This window comes from Amphibalanus amphitrite, unplaced genomic scaffold (assembly GCF_019059575.1).
Source record: "Amphibalanus amphitrite isolate SeventyFive unplaced genomic scaffold, NRLGWU_Aamphi_draft 001253F_arrow, whole genome shotgun sequence".
Classification (NCBI taxonomy): domain Eukaryota; kingdom Metazoa; phylum Arthropoda; class Thecostraca; order Balanomorpha; family Balanidae; genus Amphibalanus; species Amphibalanus amphitrite.
In genome coordinates, this window is record NW_024882746.1 from 137,711 (window position 1) to 164,672 (window position 26,962).

General features: G+C 48.2%; 1 protein-coding gene across 5 annotated transcripts in view; it reads left to right on the plus strand.

The window, feature by feature from the left end:
• The window catches only part of LOC122371528 (protein FAM13A-like), a 146,330-nt gene that overhangs the window by 101,995 nt on the left and 17,373 nt on the right, over nt 1-26,962 (plus strand). For all 5 annotated transcript variants that reach the window (XM_043347907.1, XM_043347906.1, XM_043347908.1 and 2 more), the window contains 2 exons: nt 9,577-9,777; nt 22,663-22,828. In XM_043347907.1, the coding sequence (XP_043203842.1) occupies nt 9,577-9,777; nt 22,663-22,828 (367 nt within the window). The remainder of the gene's footprint in view (nt 1-9,576; nt 9,778-22,662; nt 22,829-26,962) is intronic.

Sequence of the window (26,962 nt, forward strand, 5' to 3'; positions counted from 1 at the left end):
TGGAATAATATTGCCAAGTGACGCGTACTTCTGCTCATTTCGTTAGAGAAAAAAGCAAACCATAGACGCACGGGGCACGCGTTAAGCGAGCCCTGTACTGAGGCAGCAATGCATAATGAGTCGTGTTACCAAAGGCTACTTTGTGTTACCAGAGTTTTATTATTTTTTTTTCATTTTGCAAAACGCCCGGAGACGACCGAGGTTGAGGCAAGCGATGCACTGAGACGCCAATGCAGCGGTGGAAAAGCTCATATGTACTAATCCATCGCAAAAATTTTCATGCCAGGCTGCTGTAATAGCTGTAGTGATGTAGCTGTAAGTTATTTGTCCATCACTCACTTATGTATCTGCGTCCGAATCTGGTCAATGCGAATCGCCCCATGCGGGAGAGAGGTCAGTAGGTCAATGCCCCGGGGGCCCAGTGGGCAGGTCGGCCGGACTAGTGTCCGGGCCGCGCCGGCCAGGCACCAGACGCCGATAAATGCCCCGAGGCATGAGCAGCTGATGCGGCTGGCGACCGTCCACGGCACAGACGGGGAAGGAAACCGGTAGGCGGGGACGGAATTAGACCGTCCCATGCAGCTCAAAACTCAGCGAGAAGTTAGTTTTGCTTGATTGGTGCTACCTATAGGTACTTAGGTAATTTACAAACGAGCCTCCTAAAATGCGAAAATCATGCTGCTAGACCGGAGGTTGACGAGGGCCGAGAATATTGCGCGCACAGCACAGACTGTCAAGCTCGCACGTAACGCGAAACATTAAGATGTCATCAGCGATGAGACCAGTCAGACTTGGAAAGTCCAAGCAAAGAATCTGCTGATCAATAATGCAATATCTGCTGATCGGCAATGCGGCCGCAAAGGTATCGACATAGTTATCACTAATGCGATCTCCAAGACACCTCACCTCCAGTGCTGTCAAGCAGCAGCAGTGTCGAAAAAAAAACACGACACGTCACGAAAAGCAGGAAGCGCCGCGCTCAGCCCACGGCTCAGTGGCTGACTGCTCTCGGCGGCGCTGCGAGCGCGAATGACCCGGGCTCGGGTCATGCGGACCTGACGAGCGGGCGGTATGACGCAATCACATGGGCGGCGCTCGCCCTCACCGCGGAGAAAAAACATTATCAGTTGACTTATAATGTTACATTTCACACTACAATGATTGCTGATATACAGCGTCTGTGGCACATTCGGCTAATTTTAGCCCTCACATAGGTATCTTACATGGTTTCTCCATTTAGAAGGCTTCTGCAATCTGCGCAGTTAGGTGAGTTGCTTAGCTGGGGATTCGCTTACAGGCTTCACTTTTCCATGTCTAGCCAGGAGTGCCACAGGGCTAAATGCCTTCAAAATCAATAGACAACAGTTGTTTGCTGCCCGCTCTCTAGAACTTTTGATGGCTCACACGCTCCTGCAGACAACATAAACCGTAGTATTTGAAATGGCAACATTGTAACTGCAATATTAACTGATTGCGCCTCATTTTTCATGATCATACACGGTGATGGGCTGCCTATCAGCTTTATTTATAGATTGCCCGTACTATCGCTGACGGTTATTTAAGTATTACCCCAACTGATATCGGGGGATTGTTCATCTAAGGATTATTGCCCTATCGAAGCTGTGTCGAGCTGCCATGACACATGAGATAAGATGCAACTGCGTATATCGACAGGCCAGGTTACCAACGTAAGGTCAAGGTGTGGGATTCCGATTTTGTAGCTTCGTTGAACCAGTCGTCTTTCATCATTGATTTCCGTCTATTTAATCGTCCTTTAAAAGGCCACCCGTACTGCGTACCAGCCATCAACGGAACTGTGTCGTTTTTGTCGACCCTGAAAACACCTGACTCCTCCCACCACTATCATACTCCCACGCCCCCCCCCCCCTCCCCCCTCCGGTCGATGTCTCACCGGCACGCGCTAGACCCCGGGTGTTTTCGCCCGTCGCCTGCGCACGCCCCCCCCCCTCCCCCCGCCCCACTGCGCCGTCACCCCGCTGAGAGCCCGAGCCCCACGCGGCTGGCTGGGCGGCTCGAGGCTCGGCCCGGGCCAGCGCGCGCTGTTGCATCAGCCGGCGGCACCAGGGCGGCTGCGCGGACCGGGGCGTCGTCGATTGTCGAGGCTGCCCGGCCGCGTGGCTTGTGCCAGTTGGATAGTGAGAGTATTGGGGGCGGACGTATACCCAAGACGGTCTGAAGATTTCGGAGGGAGAAGGTTTGAGAGGACTTCTGAAGTGTTGGACAGTGCGTTGGGAGACCGAGGAGTGAAGAGTGTTGTGAGACTCCATATCGGTGGGTTTTTGAAGGCATCGATAGACCTTGCTGATCAAACTTGTGACTGTGTGGCTGTAGAAAAGACATCTCAGCTCCGTGAGAGAGCCCGCGAAGCCGTGGTCGCAGCTCTCTGAGGTCGCTCAGGTCACAGAGCTCTCTGAGGTCACTCAGGTCGCTCAGGTCGCCGCTATCTGAGGTCGCTGAGGGGCGGCCCGGACATGTGCCCAATCTGTGGCCGGCAGCAGTCTGCGCTGACTGCCGAAATGGAGGGCGTCCTCGACCCGCAGGGCCTGGAGCAGGCTCTGGAGCAGCTCGACCTCGGACCCAGCCTGTCGTTTGATATGCTGTTCGTCGATGAGACGGTGCCATATGTACTGGAAAGGTAAGTAGAGTGGTGGATCAGTGGCGGATTCAGGGAGTGGGAATGGAGGGGTGATGCTCTGTCTCGGGAGGTTGAGGTTGAAATGTTTGTGGCAGTGCTCTGAAAGAAGGGAATTGTTTGTCCTAAAACGTTTGGTTGTGTCCCTTTATGAATGGGTCCACGAGGTTCAGTTTGTTGTTCTTTGGCAGAACTTTTTGGCCACGGCATTCGGACGTTCGCTGGTGTTTACTAGCATTTCTTTTGCCAAGACGGTATAAGATATACATATGTGGGTATATTGCGTAGAAATAGGGATTTTCAACCCACGAGCCACGTATAGGCATGCAAAATAACCACGTGCAAGCCCTACAAACAGGTCAGCCTGATATTCTATCCGTCTCAGCCGTGCTTACCTGTTTCGTCACTCAGCTCGTGCAGAGAATAACAAGTATTCAAAACAGGCTGTAAGCAGGTTCCGATCCGGTTTTCTGCGAAACCAGCGACCTCGGGAAGCGACAGCTGAAGTAGTTCTCGTGCCCGCCCCTGTCTCCCCCCCCCCTCCCTCCCCATCCCCCGCTACTGCTGTCACGCCTGATAGAGCCCAGCCTTGGGTAACGTGCTGTGCTGAGGAAGCGGCAAAACGGCTGGCGACCTCTTTCGCCTGGCGTTTTTTTCTTATACACGCGTGTGAAGATGATGAAATATTTGGTACAGGCTGATGTGATTTGTCACTCAACTAGACTCATGCTTTTTGTATGAGTGACCAGAATGAGCACAGATTAAAGTGTGATGTTGCATCATGTTGGCAGCGGACTTGCATCAGTATCATAGCCTGCTGCATCATTTTTTCATGCTCTTAGCTTTGGAGCGACTAGCGATGACAGGTTTTTCGTTTCAGTGAAGGTTTCGGTGGCCTTGTAGCTTGCAGCGTGGTTTTTATGGGAACTTGGCTGCAGACGTTTTCCGTACTGTCCTTGACATTGTCTCTGTCCCTTGTCCTGGTTTGAAGATAAGGAGCGGGTCTAAACGGCCACTTTGATGGATTTGTTTGCCTTGATTTGTCATTGTTGATGGGGAAGGTATGTCTGTTATTAGCTTGAAGGACTATTGAAGAGATCATCCTACATCAATGCATTGCCTATGCATGCAGAGTTCTCACATGCGGGCACTCTGCATGTGCCGCTTGCCTTTTGCGCTATGGCTGCCGAAGCGATGGACTAAACGAACCGTAACCTGAGACTCTAAACTCACTGTTCTAAAGTTTCCTCGATACGATCTTTTTTTTTACCTTCGGCCTTCGTCGCTATCAATATCAGCTACGCAGCCCCCCCCCCCCCGTTCGCCCAGGATAATAATGCGACGGAGACGCGTTTTTGGCCAGTCAGAGGCAGGCTGATGCAACTGTAGGGAGAGGGAGGGAGGGGAGGGGGACGCACCTGGGTGACCCAGTGCACAGTGTCCCGCTGCCCACGGAACGTCCTTGGGGAGAGGGGAGGGGAGGGGGTGACCTGCCGTCCTGGCTAGAGCTCGGCATATAGGGGCGCTGGCAGAGAATGATGATGTCGCGTTATCTTTCCGTTTTTTTTTTATCTGTAATTAATAAGATAGATATTTTCTTTTACTGATATGTTTCTTGATGTGTTTGTTATTTTCAGCAGATGTGGTTAAATTTAACTTTGAGATTAGTTTGTTTCAGAAACTGCATACTAAAACGTTCAATATTTAAAGTTGGTCTTAATAAAGCTTCGCTTCACCAGTTTGGATGGGCAGATTTACAAAGTTTGAGGTCTAGTTGAGCCGAACTTGTTGCGTCAGCCTTGACCTCTCTCGTCGGATGCGGAAATCCCAGGTCACTGAGAGACTTAACAAAGCAAAGTTTGCGTGCTCAAAGTGCCGGATACGGCCCGTCCCACTCAACGAACCACAAGTGGTCGCGGCTGCTCCCACGAACCCCAGAACATCCCCGTCCTGAGTAGTTTTATAATCATATATCGAGCTATAGGGGCATCTAACTGGCTTAGCTAGGATGGAAATGTGACATCCAAAAATAAGAAATCTTATTGTGAGCGCCAATGGATAGTTAAAGACGTACATATAAATCTTGACAGTTTATTATCATTCTGCCTTTTGTAAGGTTATTCAAAATACATTTAGCCTGAACCTTTTGCATGGAAGACCTCACAAGGACAGAGCCACCGTAAAAAAGATGTATGTACTTATTTCCAAAGTCATCCAAGAAATAGACAAGCCTGTTCTATCATTAAGCACTCTGATCTGTAACTGTTACGGAACATCGCTTTGATGCAGCTTTAGTCCACGTAACATCACGATCGCATGCTTGTAACGACCTCATCAACACACGTATATGTTGTCCGTGGTCTGCTGCGCAAAAGATGAATCACCTGCCGCCAAACGGCCAATGGTTCGTTCTCACAAAGCTTGTCGATCGATGCGCATCATTGCGTTGCACTACGGCCTCAGTCATGTTGCACTGTTGCAGTGATATAATGTCTAATGTACTGCCACCCGTATAGTACTTTTGCCAGGTGATATAAGTTTGCAGCGATTCCTTCGTCATCGGATAAGTTTGTAGTGATTCCTTTGTCATAAGATATGTTTGCAGTGATTTTTTTGTCATTGCGTCCTTGGAGTGTTTGCCAAACTAAAAGGCTAATGTGAAAACAATGGAGAATATTCATCTTCCTTGTTCTATCATTGCCTGTAAATGTTTCTATTTCTGTCGTAGTACACCTCCTATTACGGTATGATTGATCGATTGAAGGGATGCTGTGTGGTTGCATAGTTTCTCGTTTTCCACTGGCTGATGGCATTCCTGTTTGTTAGTATTTTTTTTTCTGACGAGTTGACCAACTTGTATGGTCATTCATCCATGTCTGAGGGTCATTCGGTCATCTTCTGTGTCCCCGGTACCCGGACAGGGGTGTTCTAAGTTGCATCGGCTGGACCAAATCCCCAATAATGTTGCATTGGAACGCCCCAGCTCTGATTTATTATGCATGTGCATCGTGATGTCTTTGTGTCCACTGTCCATCACTACCTCCTGGGCAGAACCAGCGGCTCTTTGACGTGGCAGCTGCACATTTCACTTCCGTGCTGTGTTGTGACAGGTGTGAATGCGGGCTGAACAATATCGTTCAATGCGATTGAATTAGCATAGCTTGCAACCATTCCAAGTATTGCAGCGCTCCTTTTCAAATGAATTTCAAATATTCGTGGCTAGTCGAAATGGGATAAATATAGGCATTGTCAAGGCTGATGCCATTTAGCATTGTTCTTTCACAAAGCGAACAATGTCCAATGATGATAAAGAATCTTTGATTGAAAAGAATATTTTTCGCTAGGTTCTGGTCAATGTGCAGTTCAAGTGCGACCTTATAACATCACTACCGTACCTGTCTAAGGTCACCCTACCTGGCTGGCTGGCCGCAGCCCCTGAACTTTCCGTGACCTTTGCACTCTGCTGCGCGCTGCAACGGTGCCCATATCCCGGGCCGCTCCAGCCCGGGACACCTGCCTGGCTTTGGAGACCCAGTGTACCAGGGTTTACTGGCCTTTGGAAGCCACTGAGGTCTGGTTCACATGGGAAATGTATCCAGGCGGTTCCGAGAAAGGCTTATCGCTTTACTTGAGAACTGATGTGCCGTGATCAAATAGTCTGCAGTTAAGAACTTGTTCCTGGTGCCTTTGAGATTCAGAGGATGAACGCATTGCTGTTTCGTTATATTGAATATTTATGAGTTTCGGAGCATTTTTATGTGGAAATTGATGCTATAAGGGAGTGTTGTTTCATAATGAATTGTGTACATGCAGTGATTTTCTTTTAAAATCACGGACGCTAGGCTTTAAGCATTTGATGTTCCATACATCAGCATTTGCTGTTCCTGAATCGCATACCGTAAGGTGGGGCTATTTGAGACAGTGGGGCTATTTGAGACAGTAATTAAAACTGTTATAAAATAAAAACCGTTTGAAATTTATGCTTAATTTTTGCTCAGGCGATTTACTGCTTGATTTCACACCTTCCTGAACAAAAATATCATATAAAAATCAAACGCTCTTCATTTTATAGCGATTTTAAATACTGTCTCAAATAGCCCCACTGTCTCAAATAGCCCCCACTTTACGGTACCTTTTGACGCGTTCGTAATTTGTGTGCCCTTCATGCCTCTACCCGATAACTTATCACCGCCATAGACATCTTTCGTGGGGTTTACCGGTCCGTTTCCTGTATCCCATTGCGGTTGTGATTTCAACGTGGTCGCCAGTCGGCATTCTTTAAAGAATGCCGACATGCATAACATGCATAAATTTATGCATGTCTCTATTTTGCCTCGCAGCTGCTGGCAGTTCCCGTTGAAAACCACGGGGCTGTGGCTGCGGGTGTAATCTTATTCGCTGCTTCGGTGGAAGCTAGGCACCTACTTTTGACAACGCCATTGGTGCAGTTCGCTGCGCTAAGTCGATATACATCTTCGTGTCAATGCACCAGAATGTTACTACTAGCACGGGACTATGTGGATGCCAGTCAGTGAGCATGGTGAGTCCATGTGCGAAGCACTGCCATGCAACCTGGCAATATCTTTCCTTCCAGCAATAACTCGGACGAGAGTGCCTCCGCGCTCCCCTTTCCAAGGCCCTGCAGCTGCAGCTGCGGGGCTGCTCCAGCCAAACTCGCTCCAGCCAAACTCGCCTGCTATTTGGACCGACCTTGATCGCCAAGGTCGCCCACAATGCTTCGCCGAGTGCTCAGGGCCATCGTCTAAACGAGTCGGCCTTGAAGAGGGGTGCCGAGGGTTGGGGTGGGGGTACTAGAGCCTCAAACGATGCCTTTGGCTGCCACCGTTGTGGGGGTGTAGGAACTGGCTACTGCTCATCCGCCGTCAATCAACTACGGGCCTCTGTGGAATTCGAGGCCAAGGTCTAAGCCGACTAAGCCTAACGTCTAACGACCGTCTGGCCATGCACTGGCGTTCCGTTATTGTGAGGGTCGCGGCTCCTCGATGCCCCAGATGGAGAGATTTGCTATGTGTTGTTGTTGGAGCTCTGTCTAGAACTGTCCGGTGATAAGTTGCGGCTCCTGGCGTCCTGCCGGACCCCGTGGGCGTTTCAGAGGCGGCGGCGGCTGTCAAGTCTGTCCGCCAGCCACCGTGGAGTTGTCGGATCGATATACTGGGCGTTGGAGCGGTCGCCAGCACCGCCGTCGCCGGCGCGGTCATGGAAGGCGTGCGCGAGCGGTACTTTTCCATTCCCCAGCGCGAGCCCCTGGAAAAGTACGCAGGAACGACCCTGATCGTTGAAGATGAAAGTAGGCGCCGAGGAATGCGGCTGCCCCATTGAGAAAGACGGTATTGCAAGTCAGTGACCGGTAACGGGGCTGGGTCTGGCTGTGGACGCTGCGCAGACGGATAATAGGCCGTGCGTGGCTGCGGTTGAGGTTATTGTAATCTTCCACTGACCGAGTTGGACTCGCGCTATCTTGAGAGAAGAGTTGAAGGACCTCGAGATCCTATTTTGGTTCATGGAGTGGACCTTTTACCATGTGCGACGAATTTGATCCGAAATTAGAACTGGGAGGGCTTCTTTCTCTAGAGCATTGCTTGTTGATGAAACCTTTGGAGGAAACCATCAAATGATTAATATTTAATAAACCGTTTTTTTTTTTTGGGGGGGGGGGGAATGTATGACCACGCATTTGCTGGTGTCTAATAATGCCAACTTCCGCTTGCGAGAAGCTGTCCTCCTCCTCTCCCTCTTCGCTATCTCACTGTTTGTCTCAGGTCAGGTGATACATGTGACCCAGATCGTCCCCGTTGTTTGCACGACCTCCCGGCCAAGTTCGATCGCCCCGGGCTAGGTCGATTGACCCCGCTCTAGCCCGGGGCGTTCGGGGTACCCAGAAAGGTCATGACCTTCCGAGTAATCGTGTTAGCTGTATGGGTCGGGTCACTGAATGTATGGGTGATACCGTCGGAGGCTGCTCTTACCGAACTGCACTCGGTGCATCTGGGGACTACTGGAGGCGGATTAGGTGTCTATTTTGGGAGCGAGAAGCGCGTTAAACGACGGTAATTCTGAGACTACAAGACATGAGCATTGAGCATCAACTATTGGGCACTGCGCCAGAGCCGAGCCAACCTTCAGCAATCGGATGTAGACATGAGTAAAGGGCCCATGGGATCCATTTACACGGATTGAGCGCTGGGTACGCATGTTGGGGTGAATGACCCGCTTCGATGAATGAATGTTTATGTAAGATGTATCTCAAATGAGTCGCTTACCTTGATTTGGTGATTTAAGTTTGTATAGTAATATTCATCTTTATTGTTGACATGATTTAGGATTCGTTGAAAGTCTTGTTCGATACTTCAAAATCATCGAAGCCACGAACTTTCTTTTGAGTTCCCGAGTGTGGCGTGCTGCTTTCGAGACCACGTTGTTAGTAGGCGGTATAATTGTGGACCGTATCACATGGTTATGGGCTTAGGTCGCCAAAACCGCTCATTAGCTACAGGAATGAGCCCCATCAAAATGATTTCGAGGCAGACTTTCGTGATTAAAGCAATCAATGGATCTGGTTAGTATGATTGAACCCAGACTAATCACAATTAGCGGGACAAAGCGCTAAGTAATTTCACTAATGCATTAGTGCATTTTGGAATCACTTTAGTCTGCGATGACTATCGGATTAAATCAACAGAAAATCTGAAACATAAGAATCTGGCCTTGCACCCAGGGTCCGGGCACATATGTTACAGAACAGGCAACTTTTTTCATTGTTTACCGGCTGTCCTGTCCGCAGCCACACACATTACCCATAGCAATGAAAAGGCGCTATGTCCGTTCGTCTTAACCAAGTCAATCCATTCATTCGGAATTCATTCGGGCCTCTCATCTAACCATAATCTTTTCGTTTGTTTCAGACGTGTCGACAAATCAATCCAGTCTGCTGTGACCTCTCACCTGCTCGGTTCAGTACACGCCGGTGGCATTGTCGACCCCCGGCGAGAGGCTGGCGACCGTAATGAAGAGCCACCCTGCAAGAGGCTAGAGGGGGAACGCTTTGCCGAGGGTCGCGCGGCTAGCTTTGAGAGTCTGGGTCGGACGCATCACACGTCGTCAAGGTAGGTGGCTGGGTCTTGGGGATGCCTGGTGGGATGGGTGGGGATGGAGGTGGGTATAGGGATGCTTGATTATTGACTACAGTGGTAGAGATCTGTCCTGCCTCTTGTGATTATGTTTTGTTCGTTCTTTTGTCTTCTCCCAATACGTGAAAGATTGCAATGCCGCGTTCAAGATGGTCTTAGTTGTGTCCACTATTTGGAATGTGGAATTAAATGTTGTGACCGGTGTACCTGCACGTGACCTGTTTTTTTGCCGTTTTGTCTTCTGTGGTCTGTCGATGTCTGCTGTCTATGTAGTTTGGGTTTTCCCGAAGACGGTGTGCATTCCTCCGTGGTAGTGACCCCGCCCCCCTGTGACATCACAGACATCACAGACAGGACATTGGCGTTAGCCATAGGCATCTGTGATGACAAGGGGGGCAGCTCAGAATCCTTGTCGTTTATTATGGTTTTTAGAATGTTTGCTTATGGATAGACCTTACGATACCAGTCTCACGGGTACATTTTTTTTTAAACTTTTGTTGAACCCGTGTCATTCGTAAAATCCTCACTAAGGACGAGCTGATTCTTTGCCCCCTCCCGAGACGTTTCCGCTGGTGCCGCCCCTGCGCACACGCCACGTGTTTGGTGTGTTGTGGCCGAGTGCAGGTGTACTCGGCGCCGCCCCGCCCCTCCCCCTCCCCTCCCTGTGTGGTCCCGGGCGGGCGGACCGCGCGCCGGGGTCACCTTGAGCGTACGGTGCCAGCCGGCGCTCCGCCCCTCTCTCCATCCGCTCCCACACTCTCTCTACACGGGACGCTTCCGCCTCCACGTCGCGTGCCGCTAATGACGAATGGAGGAACCAGACAGGGAGAGAAATAAAATAACTTTTAAAATTGAATAGAACAGAAGCCTTGGGGATTGATGCTACGCTCCACTTGGTGATCATATACGAGTATGATCATTGATCATTCCACTATTCTAGCATATATGCTCAAGTCTCGATGAGGGAGATGCCCTGTCAAGCGTGGTTGTCTCGCCTAAAAGCCGAGATCTCTGTACCCATGCTACACTTCCCCTTTCGACCGTTTTGGTCGCACGGGGTCACAGACACTGCGAGCTACGCAGTACGCAGTGCGCATGCCGCCGCACCTGCACGCACAGGCGTTACACGTTACACAGCCACGCGTGTGTCTCGCTATGGATCGATGAGTCAGTCCCGTTTACCCAGACTGGCTTGTGTAAAATCCTGCTCGCTTTTGGCACATGTCTAGAACAGTATTATAGTGTTTGGAAGGGATGTGGTGTAATCGAGCGCTAATAATAATATCTTGGATAAAAAGTAGTGGTAGCGCCACGATTTTCCCACGCTAAATGCTTTCTGTCGTCTCGTGACATTTGGTTTGAACTCAATAGGACCCATTGTAAAATTTTGCTTGGGTGTTCTTTTGTCTACGGAGCATGACCTGAGCGCAGTAAGCAAACATCTGAGGTCAGTGCCCGGGTCAGGTCACTGGCCTTTGCCAGACAAATCAAACAGGTCAGGGCATTGACACCACCGTAATCGCTGACGCTAATATGACATGACCATGAAGGTCATGACCTGTCTGTAATACAGCCTGATCGACCTAAAAATTGGATATGCTGATTCGGGAATATTGAAGACCAGAGTTGGTGTTTTATGAACTGAAGTTTGAAATGTGGCATGAGCGGCTGGTTTTGGGTCGTTTAAATTTGTCCTTGGACGGCGACATTCGTCTGCGTTAGTTAATGGCTTGCTTTGACAAATCGGTGTCATGATTGTAATTTAGGTTCAGAATTTATAGCGGCTCCTTGTCAAAGTTAATTTACAGCAAGAGTTTGGCGTTAAATTGGCTTTATATCGTAGTTCAGCGAAGGACCACGACAACTTTTCACATTTCATCCATTAAATCACCTTTAACATTACAAAGATGATCAAGGTCGTTCTGAAAACTAGCAGCCTTTCAGTTTCAAAGACTTTCTCTTTTATTCATTGCAGACGTCCGACATTTCGTTCTGTCCAGCATGAGCGATGTGGCATTACAAATCGATACCCATGTGTCACTGCTGCCACCGCCCCCCCCCCCCTCTCCGTCCCCCCTACTTCCCCACCCACGCCGGCGGGGGTTCTGCGCAGTAAAGCGGCCCGTCATGACAGGACGTTGGCCTAGGCTACGGGCGTGGCCGGCTGCGCGGAGCTGCGCTAAATTATTGGCAACTGTGCGTGTGTGCGTGCTGCTGCGTAGATGCGTGACCTCTTTGGCGTGGCGCCACGGTGGTGTGACCAGTACACTCGATAAGAGGATTGATTTACATCAAGGACGGGACGAAGTTCATGAGCTTGCGTTGTTGGTGTTTTTAGAAGTTGCGATATCGTGATTACTGATTACGCCGTACTACGTCATAAGAATCACGTGTCTTTGATGGACTCTGTCAACTTGCGCTCTAACATTCACTTATAGAAAAAGGCAGATATCACCCAATCAATACACAATTACACATACTTCTGTAGTTCATGCTACAAGCGACATAACTGCGTAAAGTACGTGTGACGCACTCGGTATCAGTATCACGCTAAATACCAGAGCACGTTACGCTACATATTACTCCCATTACTTTTTCCCACGCGACAGCTCTGTCGGAAAAGAAACATGCTATTTGCCATTGCCTCATTCCGGACTTGTGTTACTGACATTTCTGAGAGCTTCTACACTATTATACTGCACGTTCCGTCTGGCTTTCTGAAGAGGCGATCGATTACGACTTAGCAGTTGTGACAATTCCTATGACATTTCTAGGTACTTCGCTACACGTGTGTCAGAGTATTTCTGTCAGTACGTCTGCCTGGGCCACTCCTTTGCGTGTTTGCGGAAACAAGTGTTCGAAAAACCTGACAGGTTCTGCGTACGTTTCTGTACGTATGTCAGTATGTGTGTACAACCTTCACGTCTTTGATTGGGGGGGAGGGGGGGGGGGGTCGAGAGGGCTTTGGGAAGACGAACGCTTCCTGGTTGGCAGCGTTCCTTGGTCGATGCTCTGGCGTGCAGGCCGTGCCCTCGCTACGCCCTTGGCGGCGTGCTTTTGTCGTTCTCGGCGTGCTCTCGCGACGTGCTGGGATCACCTTCAGTGTCTGCTGATGTAAACATGGTGCGTGGTGCGTATGCGGAAAGAAAAGGCAAGGGTAGTGAGGATTGAAATAAGCGGATATGAGACTTCGCGGGGAAAACAGGTGGAAAACAGGTGTTTTATACGGCTGTGCTGGGAGTAGGGTTCATTTTAAGATGATCGTCTGTTATTGAAGGAAAATGAGAAAAGATGGATGAAAGATTATTGATTTGGAGTTATCTCCTCTCGTATTTTCTCGGATTGATCGGTACTATTTCGCTTACTTCTTACTTGTTTTCAAAATCATACTCTTGAGTTTTAATTGCGCATGGCAGGTATACTGTATTTGTTTGCAATCTCCCCTTGAAACCCTAGTTACAAGCCCAATCCTTATTTTTTTCTTTTCCTAACCGAATTACGCTTCCCTTCTTCTTTTATGAAACCTTTGACCAAACCTCGGGACGAGCTCTCCTCTCTGAAGGCACGGCTTTGAGTGCGTGGGGTCGCTCCTCCGCCGGGCGGCGCGCAGAGCTCTGATCAATGTTTGGAGGTGACCGGGCCGGCCGCCGGCCCTCGACCGACCGCCGGGCAGGGCCGGGACACTTTGGGGGCGGATCGATCCCACCCACCCACCCACCCACTGCAGAGTTCAGACGGCTGGTGGAATGGCGGCGTGGCTGCCCCCGCATGGCATGGTGGCTCGAACATGTTGGCTTCGTTGCAAAGGATCCATTTATTCCGTTCAGTTTGTTAATGAAATGTTTGTTGTGCTGTTGCTTTGACGTATGTTTAGATTTGACTATCACTCATTGATTGGAAAAGTATGAAGTGGGCTCCAGTTAAAATTCAAATTAAGCGTAGGCCTCGAAGACACGCCGTCTCTTCTTTTATCAGTTTTATCAGTAGGTGCACCATGTAACCCTCTTGAGGGACACTTTGCTATAAATTATTAATTAAATTTTCCAATCAGTCACATGACTTTCCTTTTGGCAGAGTTTCAGTCAAACTGACCGTAACCGGCTCTAGCCCATCCGTGACCCCTGCGGGCTGGCAGCAGTGCCATTAGGGGCGACTTTGGCTCTCGTCGAGCGGCTTTGGCTCTGGTCTGGTCGGCTGCCCTCTGGCGGCCCGTAGAGGTCGCTGCGGTCGCCTCGCCGGGCGGCGGTCAGCTGGCTACTACGCAGTTCCACAGGCGGGCCCCGGATGTCACTAATGTCATCGTGATGAGGGGGGGGGGGGAGTGTAGGGGGATGTGATCCGATGGGAGTGTAGCGGTCAGAAAGGGGTGGGTTGTGTAGTTGTGGATCATGGTCACGGGCCAACTAGTCATGAAAACCTGGGAAGAATGAATAATGTATTAGAATTGGTCTCTATACTTGTTTTTCTTCATTTTCTTATGCTTATTTCAGATTTGCTTAAAAGTTCGGCTGTAAAATCAAGCCAATGAAAAGTTATAGGACAGCATTAGCTGTAATTATCGCTTGTACGTTCATATAATGAATGGTACGTTACTAAGACTGACGCAATACCCAGTCTCCTCGAGACAATTTTTTTCAACTAATACACTGAAACCATTAACGTGGCCTGGTACAATTGGTCGGCCGGATTCAGTGTCTGTCTAGACAGCTGAGCCTTCGTCACGAAGATTGCCTTCCCGCCGCTGCTTTCACGGTGTAATTGTCGGACAGAAAGGCTCCCTCACACACAGAAATATTGAGCGATGTCAAGTTCAATATACTCGTAAATAGTTCAATTAGCTTCAAAGTTCTGCTTCACTTAGTAAAATATCTTTAGTTTAAGTATTTTCGTGATAAATAAGCAAGGTATCCGTCGCACAACGCCATAATATGTAAAGGCATCAAGAATAAGTTTGTTTTTATACGACGTTTATTGGTTATCTAACAAACATCGGCAGTTTTATTACACCACACAAGCATCTTTACGCAAAACAGGATAATGTAACAGCATAATAGATGTTCAAATACCTAACTGATATGTTTCCATGCAAAGCAAGTGTATCCATACGCGAATGAGTGTTGTGTCGCACTGGTAATTGCGGTACACATCCAGAGCACCGTTCGTTTACGTCAACCAGTGTAAATTTAGCGAAATTTTGAGCTATATGCTGACGGCGGCGGCGCCATTTTCGCAATCTGTCAGTTGTGCGCCGGGGACCGCGGGGGCCGGCGGGGGAGTGTTGTGGCTGCAGTGCGCAGAGTGGGTTTGCCCATTCTTGTGCGATCAGTGAGATAAAACAGTGCTGTGGTGTTTATCTAGTTCGATAATAAGCTGAGTAATGAGTGACTAAGTGAATAATAAGTGAAATACTGCATTGTGGTCATCGTCCGATAACTGCAATCAAGACCGAGTCTGAAATCTGAAGCGGAGCGACATTGGAGGAGCTGCTGGAAATTATCCAGCTTTGTCGGAGTGCTAAGGTGGGCTTGTAATTTTTCAACTGAGCTGCTGTCGTGTTATGAAAATAATGGATGCACTTTCATGCTTTTCTAGGGTTAATTAGGTATAGGTATGCTAATATTTTACCAGATAGGCAACAGAGAGCCGATGGCTAATTAAATGAACGATAATTTTGGCACAGTGAAGTAGTGCGTACAGATGATATATTTTCTATTTATTAATTAATTACGGGCAGTTGACGGGAGACTGGCGGTGGCTGCGACCTGTAGCGGCGCCCATGCGTTGTGAAATATCAGCTTATATATAGATAAGGTATATACGCTAATCTAACTTTTATTTCCGTCAGATGTGATGTCGATTCTTAACAATAAACGACAAACAAACAAACGTGTTTGCAGCATGGGGTAGGCATTGAGCATCACAATGTTTCGTTGCATTTAGCTAGGCTCGCGGCTGGCGACAACGTCCCGCCGCGTGTCGCTTGCGTTACAAATTTTGCGGGCCCAACATTAGCTTTACCAGAAAAAATCGTTATAATAACCGTCATATTTGTGTAAATTTACCGTCATGAATTTGTGTACGATTACCACGCGAGTGTTCCTTTTGGTACTTTTTACCAAAAACACATATTTGTGCGTAAATGTAACGCGAGATCCGCGGTAAAGTTACACTGAAAGCGGTTCTCCTACACAATAGTGAAGCACTCCGAAGCTAGCAAAACACACATATAAGTGTTCTTTTACCCTGAAAACAGAGTAATTTTACACCAAAAAAATGTTCCTTTTGGTACTTTCAATTACACCGTTTTTCCGCTCAATATTTCTGTGTGTGCTGGTGACTCTGTTTGCATGGCAACAGCAACCAGGATGTGGTGGCCCTCCCCCCCTCTCTCTCTCTCTCTCTCTCTCTCTCTCTCTCCTCCTCTCCTCTCTTCTCCTCTTCCCTCCCTGGTCTGGTTAAGTCCAACTTGTATCGTGTAATTAACTCTCTGTTGTGACTGCTCCGTGGTTATAATCTGGGCGCCACTGTATGCATCTCTATGTTAGGGGGATTATCAGTCACGCTACACCCCCGCTAATCCTAAAGCCACACCCGTGGGATGCACGTGTGAACTGTCCCAAGTGACCGTGAACCGGGATGACCTGAAATCCCGGTAATCCTCCCCAATCCTGGCCTGGTTACATCAGCTGGCTTGGTCACCGGGTTCGCTGGCTGGCTGTCTAGACGATCTATCCTAAGCCCACCGCGGCCGGTACAGACCTGCCCTGCGATTGTTGCTTGCGCCATTGTCTTCAGCGTTTCCCTTTAGAATCGATGGCCAATCTTTTCTTCGTAAATTTCGTTCGCCGTTTTTGAACGCTGAATTTAATTTTCAGTTTTATATTTTGTAATCCATATACAGTGACTGTTGTTTCGAGTCGGTTCTTCCGTTCGACCTTAGTATGTCCTAATCTGATCCCATATTTCCCTTTTTCCGAAAACGATGTCTTATCATGGGCCACATCAGTCGTCCCCTTATTAGCATGCTGGTTCGATCGAACCCATTAGTTCACTGAATATGGATTCGAGGGCTTCTGATGTCCTCGATACCCTTGACTTTATCCTGTCTTTAAAAAATGTGACGATATCTCGAATCTCCACTGAAATGGATTTTAGACATAGGTATAGGTCTAGGACTAGGTGTAAAATAAACCTCAGCGAGGCGGTATCTCCACAAAGCTGCATTCAAATTTCACACTCGCATTCTCTTCTTTGTTGGGCTGTTTTTCGTCTTGTGGTTATTCAGCGATATCGAAGTTCTTTGAGAAAACCTGGCTGTGAATTCAGAGACTGCACTTGTTTATTGAATTTGTGTCCTGGACATCACACATTGCGGCTGATTTCCCTGAACCAAACGTTGGAGCGACCGCCTGTTCAGAGAATCGCTACTTCATCGATATTTCACACGTTTCATCACTGATTGAACAGCCGAATCCGATGCTAGTGGTGTTTGGTTTGGCTTCTCGGCCGGTGGTGATCTAACGCTTTATCTTGCACTGTCTCAAGAACACCTCACGTGCTACTGCTGGGGTGTTCCATGTTTTGACGTCAGTACCAGAAGATTCTAGCCAAGTTCTGGGTGTAACTGCAGAGGAAGTCCATTACAAACATGATATTGGAGACGTTCAACTTCAATTTCGTTGGCGGTGCTTGACCTCCGGGATGCGTTCCTTGAAATTGAGATAAGTCGTCGTACTCGTAAGTGATGAAATCTGGCGCACGGGACGAAATCGAACAAAGATTGGGGTTTCTCCACACAGTATCTTGCGACGTAGTTGATTTCGGCCCTCCAGGGATTTTCAGGAAGATTGCTGATCAGATGTTGAGTAGCACTGCTGTTCAGCTTTGCAAGTACACAGGGTGGTTGAAAGCTATACAAATAACACTTTTCACATTCTTTTCATCTTCTGATAAACGAATGCAAAAAAGATCAAATAATTTCCAATCCTCTGGAAGCACGTTCTCATTCTGTCTGAGTCCTCTCCAAGGAGGCTCAAGTGGCCCAAGCCGGTGTGTCTGAAGTGGTCTTCACCCTTGTCTCTATGGGCTATGTCTGAAAAGGTTTTTGCGACCACCTCCCCAAAGGATTTCGCCCTTCGTCGAGTGGAATTCTCCACTGGACTGGACCGGTTTCATGAAATCGAGTAGCGGATTATCCAAGTCACATATGGGGTTCTTATGAGTAAGCTCATGTCCCAAATGTTTTTATGGCATTGCTTCCCTTGGTGACTGGCAATTGGAATTACGAAAGCTTTATTTGATGCATCACCTGCCTAAAGAAGAGAAAGAATGGTAAGACCTTTTCAACGAGATGAGAATCTGCTTATTTTTTGTAAGAGGTTAGTCACTTCATCTAAAGAGCTCCAGATAATTGCTGGTACTGAACAAGTGAGCAATTTCTACCTGTTGATAGAATGCCCTGTGGTGGGAAACCTGGTCACTTCGTTCGGGACCATGAAATGGATGCGGGTCAATTTCACGCCGTGAGAACATGCTCACTGCGGTGAGAAGCTCTGGAGCGCCCTCCTCTGACCAGCCACCGACCACCTGCCGAGCTGGGGCGCCGTGCCGCGCTCTGATTGGTCAGTTCGGCGGTGACGTCATGTCGACAGCAGCTAACGGAAGGGCCGGACAGCACGGCGCGCCGGCCGTCAGTTTACATCGGGAGCTCGTCTGGTGTGGTATTGTGACGCTCCAGTTGAATTGTGCCGGTGATCTGACTCTTGGACTTGGGCGGCGAGCAGCCGAGGAAGATTTTGAAGAGTGGGGGTCTCAAGAAGTTCACCTATCAGAAAGAAGATATGATTGATCTACTGGGATTTACATTTAGTGGCGACTTTTGGTGAGTGCCGATCACTTAACCTAATTGTATTGACTCTTCACATGTTCTCGTTCTTTCATCTCCAACTGCATTTTTATTTTGTGTATAACTTCCTTATAAAATCGTCTCTGGTATCCGGAGTCTATTGAACGTCTCGCCCACATATGACTCAGTCGGGTGCTCAATTCAGTCCGTTAATTGCCCGGGTCAACGGGTCCGCTTATGTAAGTGCACTGTACTTTTCCATGTCGCTATTAACCTTTTGTGCTGTCGGCGATTTTTACCCGGTGATGAAACGCATCTTGATCCCATTCATTCCTCTGTCAGAAAATGAAAGGTTTCCTAAGTCATTCGTTGGCCACGCATTTTTCCCGTTTCTGTGATGTAACCTTTTTAATCTACCTGGTATCGTGGTCAAACGTCTCTTCCAATGTGTGTCACTGCAGTCTAGTCTCCATTGTCTGCATATCATGTCTGTGATCTTACAAAGCCACGCGCTTTGTCAGTGTTGCCACTTGCCATCACTGACATCACTGACAATGACATCACGTGTCTGACGTCAGTGTTCTGATGTCAGTGCGAACTGGGAGAGACCTGCGGTCTGCACGTGTGTATTACTCACCCCTCACTGTCAAATGTCACAGTCTCGCCGCCCCCGTGCCTGTCCCGGCCGAGTTGCTAGGCGGAGCTACCTTCCCCCGCGGCGGCGCCGTACTAAGTCATGTGCGGTTGCATAGTGCAATGGTGCAGAGGCGCGGGCTCGCCGCCACACCCAGACCCTTCTCTGCAGTCTGCGGGAGAGTAGCTAATTTGGCAGAGGCGGGTCAAGGTAGAGAGCTGGGGAGGGAGGTCACGGATGTCGGATCGTAATAAATTGACTATGAGCTGAATTTTCAGTTCGTCGCGCCAAAGTTATACGATAGGTACTAGTTACGCAGTATCTATGGTTGCCAAAAATACATAATCTGACAAGAATACCTTCCGTACTAATAAGCTCATTCCAAATTTCATGCATCCGTCGAAGCACGGTCAAGGAGAGCACCTCCTGCTACCACCCGCCTCAGGATCTTGCTCCAACCCAGCAGAGCCTCATCAAAGTTCTTTCCATGCACCACCGCCGCTGCCAATACCGCAGGGTGCTCCTCTGGCGGTGGTCAGAGGTGCCAAGTCATGCGGTCAGAGGCTTGGAGGGGTTTCTCTCGCCGAGCTCCGGCTCCGGCCGCCGTCTCGTCGCTGGCGGCGGCGGCGGCGGCCGGGAGGCGTTCTGGAATGTTCTGTGGTCGGTGAAGGTGCTGCTGGGGCCTGGGCTGGGTCCAGGCTGGTGGGCGAGGCCGGTGCTGGGCTGGGTGCAGCCGTCCGGTGACTTTTTATGGTAGGAATGAATGTTTGTGGCGAGCTGAGATTTGACACTAAAGAGGGGGGAGGGTTGCTGTTGTGTTGTAGGAATTGAAGAGAAGCAAGGTTAGAAAGCTACACGCTTCGGTGTCACGTGCTAAGAAAGTAATGCAGACCACCCGGTCCCATTGTTACCTGACGGTTATGTCATATGTGCAATCGGCTGTTTTTATTGACTCGTTTCACTAAAAGCAACTGTTGTAATTTTGAAAGCTGATTTGGACGATTCCTGTAAATCGTGTGCTTCAGCGTTACAGTTTTATTGTTTACAATTAAGCACGCCCAGCTTGAATGTGCTTCGAAATGCAACTCTGATTTCTTTAGCCAGCATTATTTGATGTGGTAATCCGTTTCAATGTCAGGTAATGGGTAATCCCTTTCCTTATTTAGACCCCCAAATCCACTGGTATAATGGTTGATACCTACCTATTCAGGGAGTGGCCAATAACGACCGAGACGGTGTCGCGTGTCACCTGCATCAGTCTCTGTCTCAGCCGGCCAATGCTCTAGTGCCACATCTGATCACTGAGCCGCTCTCTGGAGGCTCCAGGCAGACCCAGATGGAACGTTCCAGAGTCGCCCGAGGTGGGAAGGCTCCAGAGCTGACCTGGACCGGGAGCTGGAAGCCTGCGGTATAGGGGTGGCTGAGGGAGGGGGATGTATTGGAGAATGCCGGGCGGCGGGTGGGATGGGGAGGTAGATGCGGGTTGAAGGATTTTGCAGGCAGTACCTAATGGCAGCAGGAGAAGTGTGCCTCGTTTGTAAATGCCCTGATGTTCCAGGAGAATGGAGGGCGAGCTATCATGCTTACTATAGAGCTGGTACAAAATAGCTTCTGCGCTGTGTGTCGGATATTTACGTCTTCCGAGACTGGTATCGTGCATTTCCTTCCTTTGCGAGTTTTGCATTCACGTGACTTGAAGCAGTTTCCTTTGCACTCAAGAAACAATCTTTTGTCGCATAGCAAAAATAGAATCATGAAGTCTCCTCAGTGAACGCCCTCCGAAATATGAATGGAATCTGAGGCAGCGTTTGTGGTGGTTCTCGGCTACTTTGCGTAGTTTGCACTGCACATCCGATACGAGTTTCAGCCGTTGAGCTTGGGGTTCTAAGAATATGCCGGTGCTATTTTGAGTTCAAACTTAGCCCGGATTTTCACTCAAATATCTTCTCGCTATCAACAGTTAACGCAACAACATTGAAAAGCATCAATCCCAGGAACGAAGCTTTCGCTTCAAAGGAATGTTGGTCGCTTGCTAAAGCCGGAATTCAGATCCACATTTAGACCAATGCAGAATTCAGACCAATATTCACCACCAAAGATGTAGCTCCATGATAACAATACCGTACATTATATGAAAAGTGGGAAGTTCGTCGTACTTTATTTCTAACATACCTACCACATAACATGAAACATACATCGATATGTTTGGCAAGGGTCTGTTACCGTGCACGTTTTTATACAATTAATCGCTGTCCTTCGAAGACATTTCCTGTTAACATTGAACCGAACTCTGTCCGGCTGACGGAATGCAGTGCCGAACTTTTGTTTACATTCAGATCAGGCTTTCGTTGGCGAGACGCCTGCAGTGGCTCAGTTTTGACACCCTCTGTACGCTGTCCTTGGTTGGTTCCGTTGACCTGCCCCGGGTATGTGCACTCTGCAGACCAATGTTGATCCATGTGGTCGCCGTGCTTTGCTTCGAGCTGAGAAGTTTATTTAATTGAAGCGATCTCTGACGGGTGACCTCCACATGGATAGGTCAGAGATCATCAGTTGACCTCGCCCCGCGACTCCCAGTTCAGAGTGACACTTCGGGGGGGGGGGGGAGGGGCTGCTGCTACTGTCGGGTGATGAAATCTATGTTTACCATTGTGTGCCTTGTCCTTGTCAGTCTGTATAGTGTATACTGTCTCTGCGCCAGACAGTTAAACCATCTGCTGTTGCTACTAGTGGTGTCAATTTCAGAAAACGTATGTTTAATGTCCGTCCAATGTCCAATACTTACGTCGACTGTCCGTCCAAAAATGTCCTAGCCAGCCATTTGTCCAAAGATGTCCGACATCTACGCAATAGTTTACACTCAACACCGTTATTTAATTCGCTTTAAATGTATCGTTACCAGCTCAAAAGTGTTGATCATATGGAAAACTGAGCTTTCTAATGGCCAATCAATGTTAAACACGATTACTTTATATAAAAAAAATTGAGGTGTAGCAAGCGATTGTCCAAAGTTGTCCAAAGCCTGCTGTCATTGTCCAACCAAATTCCGAATTGGACATTGGACAAAATCGGAATTCCGAAGATTCAAGTTCCGATTGACACCACTAGTTGCTACGCTGTCCTACTTGTCTCAAGTGTCTCAGCCTCACAGTATGCCTCCCTCCAGACGGTGGTTTTTCCGGCCGTGGAAATGCTGTATCCCCGGTATGTGTCTCATTTGTCTCATTTGTCGCACCGGATGTCCCTCGCCCTGTCTGTGTCTCACGTGTCTCAGCTTGCGTTGCCCGTATATTGTCTCCCTCGGGCGGTTTTCGCACCAGCCGTCCCCCTCCTGTGTCTCAATTGTCTCTCTTGTCTCACCCCATGTCTCTATCTCCCTCAGGCGGTCCTCGCACCAGCCGTGGCCAGCCACACCCCTTCAGGACTGCGTGCGACGCGCCAACAACCACGATGACGTCACGACCAATGAGCGCGAGCCGGCAGCTGTCACGTGGCCGCCCTCGGTCGAGACGGAGCCAATCACCGTGCCCAGCTCGGAGCGGTCACAGGTGCGTGCGCTGGGCGGGGTCAGAGGTCACGGACGGGGGTCACGTGGGGTATAAATGTCAGACGTCTAACAGATCGACGGGTTTTAGGGTTTTGTCAAAGGGTTGTGAGAATTATAGGGGCACATGGGTCAGAAAGATCACATATTGGTATGAAAGGTCCACCGACTCTTAGTGCCCTGGGTCCACCTTTGAGGAATGACAGGTAACGGGTATTCAGCGGATAGAGATCGGCATTAGCGGACTCAAGGGACCGTCAGAAAGGACACACTATTTTGAACAATTGTGAAATGATCGCCACCGTTACGAACCAGAACCAGGTAATGTCTTACCAACTGAACACATCCTTGTGCGTAATGCGTCTCATTAAAACGCCAACGCACCGGGCTCTTAGATAAGTTGTTGTTGAACTTACCAAACTATTTCGCTTCCGGGTGCTGGCGGCTGCTATTGTTTTCGCAGTTTGGTCCGGCCAGGTATTTTGCAAGTCGATTCGCTCCTTCGCTCACGTGTCGGCAGATTGCTCTGTGATACGACTAACCGGTTGCGTACGCATGTGGTGCGTGAAAATCTCGCTACTCGGTATTCTACCTGCTTGGACGGGGCGAATAACACACGTGTGTCCCTCGCACCGAGTCGGTATTGTGACGTCAATCGCACAAAAGGTGCACGTGTACTGGAAACGAGATCATCTGGCTTTGATGGTGCTATGTGCGAAGTAGAGGTGTCAATTTCAGAATTTTTTTGTCCGATGTCCGTCCAAAGTCCAAAATCCTAGCTCACTTTTGTCCGAAAAATGTCCAAGGCATGGATTTGTCCGAAAACTGTCCGAAAGCTGGATATGGAAGGAGAGGATGGGGGAATTGATCTATATTAGGTATATGTTATTATGTACCACATGATAACTAAATAACAGATATCCGCCATCTGGTTTTGAGTGCAAAATATTGCCAACTAAAAATGTTGAAGCAATATCATATGCAGTAGGGAATGGGCATTTGGGCAAAAGGCCTAATCTGATATACCTACAACACAAACACAGCATATTGAGACAATTAGCCTATTCTGCTTTAAAATGTGCTACAGCCTACAACTGAAGCTGAGTAAGGAGGAATAATGCAAAAGATTGCCTTATCCCTCAAACTTGCGATCTCAAATATTGACTTCTTGCCGCATCCCTTTGACACTAAGCCACTTGATGATGAATTAATACAGCAATAATGCAAGAAGCTAGTCACTTACAATAATGCATATCTTTATCTTGTATCACACTGGCTGACATGTAAAGTAGAACACGTCTTGCAAAAGCAAAATAGTTCAAGTTCATGTAAAAAGAAACATGTGAGATAGGTAGATACATCTGGAAGAAACGTGCTCTTCACTGAGCAACACATCTCTGAATATCGAAACAAAATAAGCGATCACAAAAATAAAAAAAACTTGCTATGATTTAACACAAATTCACTGAAATTCACAAGCAAAAGGAAGTTGTAATACTTGGTAGAATGGAAAACACATTTCGTGCTACCATTCTCGGTAGAATGGAACATGGTATCCGGCTTTGAGTCGATGATGTGAAAGTAAATCAGTAATATGACGTCATTATCAGATAATTTGTCCTATTGGAGTACATTTACCATTAGTTGTTTGACTTTAATATAATATGCAGTGCGAAATATGATTTTTTTTTTCAAAAATTATTCTATTGTTAAGCAAATTGACTGTATTTATTATTTAAGACGTCATTTTTTGTCTCCTCTGATTCTCATCCGGGGGCCATCTTTCCTCAGGTGACATTTATGACGCTTTCGCCGCATTTCATCATCTTTTGGTAATCATTTTATTTGGATAGGCTCTCGGCATAATGTAGCATTTATTCGATATTTCGGCACGGATATTTTTTGGGGGGAAGGGGTGGAAGGGGAAGATTTTATGATAGGGGGTTCTAGGTAAGACTCTTGTGCTACTTGGCACACCTTGATGTTTGCAATTTTCTTCAGCCTCTTCTGTTAACTTTCAAGTGAGGCAAGTCTATTTTTGGATTTCCTACTTTACTGCTTGGGTGTCTAGTGCTTCCCACAGGTCAATGATTGTACTTACATCATATTCATAACTGTGTTATCTAATGATGGGCTTGCTGACAACAATGTCACCTATTGGCTATTGCCATTCGTAAACACATTTTCAAATTTAGTTAAAAGTTGTCACAGTATAGGTGGGTATATATTTGACTCAGAGCTACCTGCTACATGCAATTATGTTGATGTTCATCTTGCACTATAATTATGAATGATGTATGAACCACCTATCCCCTGCCAATTTTGATGACATGTTTTGCAATTTGCATATTCATAATGGAATTAAGCTTGAACTTTAACTTATTTAAGAAATTTGTAATTTTCAACTAGTTTTCCGAATATGTCCGATGTGTTTGTCACTTGTCCGTCCGATTTCCGAATCGGAATTCGGAAATTTTCGGAATTCCAAAATTTTCGGTTCCGATTGACACCTCTAGTGCGAAGTGGCGAGAAAACTAGTGTAGCCGGTATTAGTTATTTAGGCTGGGGTTGTCTGATTCCTATCAACAAGGAAGTGACAATCTTCAAGGACGATACCCGAGCCAGAAGAGAGACGATTTCCGGTTTATGACGGCTGTGTCGTAACGATACGGGCCACTGCTATCTTACACCTATCCATTGTTTTATTAGACGTTGTCGGATGTTCTCTACACCGTTATCCGTCGTTGTTTCGAATGAGGCGCAGAAAAACGTGTTTGTTTATCGAGTAAATACGAGCTCGAATGTGCTCAGCGGTTGAAGTATCGACTGTTGAAAAACAGGTGGTGACGGAGTGTGCTGAGTGGTGCCACATCACCATTTGGTGACGATTGCGCCCCATCTCTGGAGAGGAAGGGGAGGGGGTCTGCGACACGTCCTTGAATTGGAGGGGAGCAGGAATGCTGATGCGCATTTGGAACTAGTCCTTATCACCATAGAGCTCATTTTGTTGCTTATTTGTGTCACATCAAAAATGATTACGGAGCGAGCGAAGCGAGCGGAGTCTTTCCTTAGATTAACGGAAATTTCTGAGTATGAGCGGCCGGCCGGCCGGCCGGCCGGCCGTGCGGACGCTTTTGCGAGGCTTATATCTCAGCAACCACTTGACCGATTTACACGCGGTAATTTTTGTAGGGTAGCTTCATTCCTTCTACCAAGTATTGGACTATTCCCGATACATGTGGGTGACCCCTTAGGCACGTGCCACGTGCAAAACGAAGAGGTGTCAGTTTCGTTATTGTTGCAATATCTCGGTAACTACTTGGCCGATTGCGCTGAAAGTTGGCATGTAGGTAGGCACCCACTAGGCACTGCATATCCATGTGCCAGAGTTGGGGTGCTGCTGCACGTGCGCACGTGCAGGGGTCGTTTCCAGATCTCGAGAACGGCTCGACCGATTGCGCTCAAATTTGGTACACAGTTAGGGACCGATCAGTAGGGTGCCGTGCACAAGTCAGTTGGGGCCCATTTTGCACGTGCGCACGTGCAGGGTGCCGCTTCCAGATCTCGAGAACGGCTGGGCCGATTGTGCCCAAATTTGGCACATCGCTAGAGACCGGTTAGTAGGGTGCCGTGCACAAGTCAGTTGGAGGTACCCCTCGCAATTTCGCACGTGCAGGGCCCACCCTCTCGCTCGCTCCGTTAGTCGCCCCAAAAGGCGTTATACTGGTTTGTAGTTAACGTTTTTTCCTTACACTCAATAAATCAATTGGGGAATTAATGACAACAAAATCCCCTCAATAAGTTTACCTAGCAATTAACACCGTAAATTAACAGTCGTTTATTTACATTCTACATACATTGACTTTTGGCTAGCATAGTCTGTTCCCATTGAAATCAATTCCTGTATCGACCCTGCCCAACCCTGTGGGTAATTTCATTCGGCGGCCTCTGTAGCCACGCCGTCGTGGGGGGTCGCTATCGTCTGGAACCTGTCCGCACACGTGGGTCAAGGGTCACCGAGCGTGACCGGCCCCCTGTTTTGGAACAATCAATTCCAGTTGTCATGTGCCGTTCGTCGCGCCCCCGCTGGGTCGTGAGGGTGGGCGCAGGAATGTCGTCACCCCTCCCCTTCCTGTCC